General features: G+C 37.6%; 1 protein-coding gene across 1 annotated transcript in view; it reads right to left on the reverse strand.

Annotated features, from left to right (window-relative positions):
- The window catches only part of LOC144956063 (matrix metalloproteinase-14-like), a gene marked incomplete at its 3' end in the record, with an annotated part of 57,263 nt that overhangs the window by 25,833 nt on the left and 23,930 nt on the right, over window positions 1-7,500 (reverse strand). The window contains 3 exon segments of the mRNA XM_078886383.1: window positions 800-900; window positions 2,798-2,908; window positions 4,931-5,054. Coding sequence (XP_078742509.1) covers window positions 800-900; window positions 2,798-2,908; window positions 4,931-5,054 — 336 coding nt within the window.

Raw genomic sequence — 7,500 nt, forward strand, 5'->3', positions numbered from 1 at the left:
TAGTCTTTAGGGTCTATTCCAAGGGAAGACTGGAATAACACAGGCGTCAGCCGCAGTGCAGCGCCGCAAATTGATCTAGAGCGAGGTGACTTGCTCAAGGTCACAAGCGCAGCTGGTAATCGAACTCGGTACATTTCGGGTATGAAGTAAAGACCGTACCCCTGAGCCACGCTGCTCCATAGTATAGTACTATTTATTTATTTATTTATTTATATCTTTTTTTTAATATAAAAAGTGATTAATACGTTTTGTCAGTGTGTTGTATAATAGGGAGTGCAAATTACATAGTTTTCCTGTGCAGGTTATGTCAGCTCAAAACCTTTGTGGTCATGGCCATGAAATTGTTTGTTATAGCAATGTGTCACTGGGGTTATCGTGTCTGCAACATCAACCCTAAACACAAACATTGGATGGAATTTTGTGCTTTTATAGATAGATAGAGAGTATGCGCTTGGCTAAGAAGCTCACAACATTGCCATCCAGAAGGATAGATAGTATGTGCTTGGCTAAGAAGCTCATAACATTGCCATCCAGAAGTATAGATAGTATGTGCTTGGCTAAGAAGCTCATAACATTGCCATCCAGAAGTATAACGGACCAACACACAAAACTATGTGTAACCTTGAACGTTTATGGTCTGGTTGATAGATAGCATGCGCTTGGCTAAGAAACTCACACTCAACTATGCGTTGCTCAGAGTGGGACTCTAAGCCAGGACCTTCCGATAGGAAGGCGATGTCATACCACAAGACCACATAGCCGCCCAACTTTCAAATGTTTTGATCAAAAAAGCTCTCACCTTCAATGCTTTATAAACTTCCTTCTCGGCCGAGTCTCGGGTAAGACCTCCGGGAAACTCCGATATTTTGAAGGTCACATCCTTCTTGGCCCATTTGCTGCCTGGGTTGGGAGAGGTTAAAAAATAAAAATAGAAGAGACATACGACTTCAGACGACATGAAAACGACTTAAGTCGAATTGAGGAGAGAAAAATAGGTCAACATATTTACTTAATGACGTTTCAGGGCAGTGGCCTGGAGCTCTCAATGGAGCGATTTGGATGTGATTTTGTTACAAGGAAGGATGCGTTGGGTAAGTTAATCAAAATTAATTTTTTTTTTAAAATAAAAAAACAGAAAAATAAAAAAATAAAAATGAAAAGAAAACAGCAAAACAAAAGAAAAGGTTTAAAAAAAAACAACAAAAAAACAAATACAAAACAAAACAGATATAAATAGTTTTTGAAAATAGAGACAAATAACAACAAAAGCAAAGAGACCGACGTGTAAATATTTGTAGGTCTGACATCCCAACCCACTTATGGGCCCAGTTTAACATTATTGTATTGTAATGGACAATATTTTGCGTCATTTTTTTTAGATTTCCATGTCAACAATGAGCCCATAAGTAATTGGGTGGTCAGACCTGTAAATAAGTACTCGTCGAAAGACACCCATCAAAAAAAAAGAAATTAAAATTAAAACAAAAAAAAAAAAAAAAAAAAAAAAAAACACACACACAAAAAAAAAAACAACAAAAAACACAATAACCAACAAAAAACAAAAAAAAAACAAACAATTTTTAAAAGAACCGAAAAAAACCCCAAAACACTTACTAAACAACAACAGAAAACAACAATAATAACACCAACATTTACACAAAAACAATAACTATAGCAGCAAAAACAACAGCAACAACAATAAAAAAAATATGACAAGCATGGGCTTTTACAAAGGGAATATATATATATATATATATATATATATATATATATATATATATATATATATATATATATATATATATGAGTGTTGGTGTGTACTTGTAGGTACGAGAGTGCTCGATAACGGTGGTTAGAGCTGATATAAAATATGAATGGATTCACTCACTTATATGGCCGAAACACATAGTAGAAGCCACAGAAACATGTGTTTCGGCCATATAAGTGAGTAAATCCATTCACATATATATATATATATATATATATATATATATATATATATATATCCACTAAACGTGCTTAGCGTTCTTTACAGTGGCTCCCAAGCCAACAAGAACACGTCACTTTCAGGACGACATAGGACGCATGTAAGGCGAGATTACAATTTCATTTAGACCGGGACAACGCTGCTATCGGCCAGGTACTCATTTTTCACCTGAGTACGGTGACAGAATTTAAGTAAAGAGCCATTTTCAAACGACTCAACTTTGCGCCGCTCCTAGCGGAACTCGAACCAAGTACTTATAAGTCCTAAGGCCAGTGTCTTACCTCACAACCTCAAAGTCGCACCACCACCACCAACCGCCAACGACCACCGACCACTACAATAAAACAAAAGCTCTGAGCATCTATATAGCTCAATATCCACTAAATGTGCTCAAAGCGCTTTACAAATGGTCCCTGACCAACAGCAACACGTAACATGGAGAACGAGGCACGACGCCTATATAGCGATATCACCTCCCTCGTAATGACACATTGTAACTTGGTATCTGGTTCTAAACTATCGGAACAATGGCGGACGACCATATGAAATATTTCTCCGCCGAACATAAAAGCGTATCCAGAGGAGAAAAACATTATAAATCTGATCATGTTTTTACTTTTATACATTCTGATCACATGACATGTGAAAATGTTCTCGCCAGCATGAAGAATAAAAAGTACCGATCTTATTTGTTTAGAACCATGCTGTTCGTTTCTGGGCGGACGTGACATCAGACTATTGAATCCTATTTCTAATATACGATTACATATTATTATATTGACATGACAAAATAACAAACACGCCTCTTACCTTGAAGAGCGTATCTTTTCTTCCGTCTGGCCCCGCCCCCTAAATGGACGTCATCTTTGTTGCCACATCGAGGCAGACTCATCATGTACCGTGTGGCGTTGTCCAGTCGCCCTGGTGACGGTAAACAATGGAATCATCAATCAAAATATGAATAGGAAAACGGATTGATATGCTATGCTGTTACAATCCGACTGCCTGATCAAGAATACCAACACACAAAAGTATGTGTAACCTCAAAAGTTGAAAGACAGAAGGAAGTTGATGTCACTCGGGTCTTTGTTATTGTTTTTTTTTTTTTGCCATCCATGTTTATGAGCAATTCTCACTAAACTGTATCAATCAGACTATGAACGTTCAAGGTTACACATAGTTTTGTGTCTTGCTACGTTGTATTTCTGGATGGCAATGTTGTGAGTTTCTTAGCCAGCCGCACAACATCTATAGAATAGATAATATGAGCTTGGCTAAGAAGCTCATAACATTGCCATCCGGAAGTATAACGGACCAACACACAAATCTGTGTGTATCCATGAACGTTTATAGTCAGGTTAATACAGTTCAGTGAGCATTACTCATAAACGCGGATGGCAAAAAAACAATAACAAAGACCTGAGTGACGTCATCTTCGAACTATCTATAGATAGTATGCAGATGACGTCACTCAGGCCTTTGTTATTGTTTTTGCCATCCGCGTTTGTGAGTTGTTCTCACTAAACTGTATTAACCAGACTATAAAAGTTCATGGTTACACAGAGTTTGTGTGTTGGTCCGTTATACTTCCGGATGGCAATGTTGTGAACTCCTTGGCCAAGCGCATTCTATCTATAGTTACGAAGTTGACTTCGCTCAGCTCCAGTTCGTGATTAGTTTTGTGTGTTGGTATGTTTAATTTGGGTGGCGGATATTGTGGATATTTTACCTAAACGCATAGCATCAAAAAATAACCTTGCACCAGGTGAAATGAATGGGAGAATATGCCACATCCATCGACCGGAAGTGCACAGGTGATATACTCTGGTTTGTTTACAGGTAGGAGGATAGAAAAGGTTCCATAAATCACGAAACCACTACTCTGCCGTACTCTGGAAAAACCCATATTTAAAAAAAAATTGGCCAGAAAACTCGTCCTTCAAATATCGATCGATTTAAATGACCCTCATCTTGGGAAGAAAAAAAACTCTCAAACCTGGGACTTCGCAAATATGTAGGGCAGTATAATACTCACGTACACAGCCAATTTGGTTGTCGTTTTAATTTTGTTAGAAAAGCAAGTTTTTGTTGTTTTTTTTTTTTTGTTGTTGTTGCTTTTTAAAAAATTTATTTGAGTGCATATACGTAAAAAGTATTTTTCATGAACTCAACTTTGCGCTGCCCAAAGCGACACTCGATCGCTTTAAAAAAATTATTATTGGTATTTCAATCGATGAATACGGTAGATCTGACTTGTTACAGGGTTTTAACTTTCGAACCTAAGAATTGATGCTATGCGTTTAGCCAAAAAAACAAACACTCATAACATCCGCCAGCCGCATATAACATACAAGCCAACACACAAAACAATGTGTCACCTTGAACGTTTATAGTCTGATTTGTTAAGTTTAGTGAGAAGTACTCATAAAATGGCTGGATAAAACCAATACCGAAAAGCAGAGTGACATCAATTTCGTTTCATCTATAGATAGAATGCGCTTGACCAAGGAGTTCACAACATTGCCATGTAACCATGAACTTTTATAGTCTGGTTAATACAGTTTAGTGAGAACAACTCACAAACGCGGATGGCAAAAACAATAACAAAGGCCTGAGTGACGTCATCTGCATACTATCTATATGGCAAAGAGGTCATGACATCACACCCTCTACTCTTCTGGTTCCAAACTTCTTGGAAGTGTGTATGCAACCAATACTTCGGATCAATCAACTAATTTGTTTATTTATATATTCGTTTACTCATTTATCTACCTGTTAATCAATCAACTAATTTGTTTATTTATATATTAGTTTACTCATTTATCTACCTGTTAATCAATCAATATATTCATTTATTTATTATTTATTTACTTATTTATTTATGTCAACAATCTAACACGATACCGATTCATATCGGGGGGATTCTTATCGATTTGTACTCACCGGTAACCGGGATACCCGCCATCATTTGGAAATGTTTCAAAGCATTCAGGAACGATTCTTCTGATCTCAGGGCGCCCGTCTTGGGGTTTTGGGGCTCCAGGTACCCAAATTGGACCAGATAATGCTGGTAAAGGAAGAAAGGGGGGGGGGGGGGGGGGGGAGTAGAAAAAAAAAACACACGTTAGAATCGGAGCAGAATATGTGTGTTTGTGGAATGTAAAATCGTTTGTATTTGTCGGAATGTACTAAAAGTGGTGGTATTGGAGAGGACGTGAGTGGTGGTTGTGTTCACTGTTGTGATGGAGAGGAATGGAAAGGGGTGGTAGGGGGTGGGGGTGTGTGGTTTATGATATATTATTGTTGGAATGGGGTCAATGTGGAATAATGTGAAAGAGGGGGGCGGGTTGGTGTTGTGATTGATGAGTGTGTTATGAATATTGATGTGATTTGTATATGGACGATGGTGATAATGTGAATAATGATGATGAGAGGTGAGATGGTGATGATGAGTGATGATAATGATGATGACGTATGATGATGATGATGATGATGATGATATGATGATGATGATGATGATGATGATGATGATGATGATGATGATGATGATGATGATGATGATGATGATGACGATGATGATGATGATGATGATGATGATGACGATGATGATGATGATGATGATGATGATGATGATGATGATGATGATGATGATGATGATGATGATGAGATGAGATGATGATGATGATGATGATGATGATGACGATGACGATGATGATGATGATGATGATGATGATGATGATGATGATGATGATGATGATGACGATGACGATGATGATGATGATGATGATGATGATGATGATGACGATGATGATGATGATGATGATGATGATGATGATGATGATGATGATGATGACGATGACGATGATGATGATGATGATGATGATGATGATGATGATGATGATGATGATGATGATGATGATGATGATGATGATGATGATGATGATGATGATGATGATGATGATGATGAGACGATGATGATGATGATGATGATGATGATGATGATGATGATGATGATGATGATGATGATGATGATGATGATGATGATGATGATGATGATGATGATGATGATGATGATGATGATGAGATGAGATGATGATGATGATGATGATGATGATGATGATGATGATGATGATGATGATGATGATGATGATGATGATGATGATGATGACGATGATGATGATGACGATGATGATGATGATGATGATGATGATGATGATGATGATGATGATGATGATGATGATGATGATGATGATGATGATGATAATGTTTTTGTTGTTATTGTTTGTGGTGGAGCTATGGTGATGGTTGTGACGACGAAACGACGACAACGACGACGATGGTGATGGTGGTGTAGGTAATATTAATAATGGTTTTGGAGAAGAACGAGAAGAAGAAGAAGAAGAAGAAGAAGAAGAAGAAGAAGAAGAAGAAGAAGAAGAAGAAGAAGAAGAAGAAGAAGAAGAAGAAGATGGTGGTGATGATGATGATGATGATGATGATGATGATGATGATGATGATGATGATGATGATGATGATGATGATGATGATGATGACGTGTTACTGAATACTACGAGACACATACCAACCAATCAATCACCTAGAAAGGACAATCACAAAACGCATTATGCAAGAAGACAACTATATACATCCATAACTAACCCATTCTTTCTATCAGCTTTCCATTATCGACATGAAAACAGCTACCTGTCTGACGTATAGATAGAACGAAGTTGACGTCACTCAGGTCTTTGTTATTGTTTTTTTTTTTTTTTTGGTTTATTTGCCATTATTCTCACTTAACTGTATTATCCATACTATAAAAGTTCAAGGTTACACAGAGTTTTGTGTGTTGGTCCGTTATGCTTCCAGATGGCAATGTTGTGAGCTTCTAAGACAAGTACTATAGATAGAATGCGCTTGGCTAAGGCGTTCACAACATTGCCATCCGGAAGTATAACGGACCAACACACAAACTCTGTGTAACCCTGAACTTTTATAGTCTGGTTAATACCGTTTAGTGAGAACAACTCACAAACGCGGATGGCAAAAACAATAATAAAGGCCTGAGTGACGTCATCTGCATACTATCTATAGATAGAATGCGCTTGGCTAAGGCGTTCACAACATTGCCATCCGGAAGTATAACGGATCAACACACAAAACTCTGTGTAACCATGAACTTTTATAGATAGTATGCAGATGACGTCACTCAGGCCTTTATTATTGTTTTTGCCATCCGCGTTTGTGAGTTGTTCTCACTAAACTGTATTAACCAGACTATAAAAGTTAATGGTTACACAGAGTTTGTGTGTTGGTCCGTTATACTTCCGGATGGCAATGTTGTGAACTCCTTGGCCAAGCGCATTCTATCTATAGTCTGGTTAATACAGTTTAGTGAGAACAACTCACAAACGCGGATGGCAAAAAAACAATAACAAAGGCATGTGTGACGTCATCTTCGTTCCATCTATACCTGGACAATACACTTAAATAACCACGCCTCTCGGACAATC

This window comes from Berghia stephanieae, chromosome 10 (genome assembly GCF_034508935.2).
Source record: "Berghia stephanieae isolate SIO BIC M18660-M18661 chromosome 10, UCSD_Bste_1.3, whole genome shotgun sequence".
Lineage (NCBI taxonomy): Eukaryota > Metazoa > Mollusca > Gastropoda > Nudibranchia > Aeolidiidae > Berghia > Berghia stephanieae.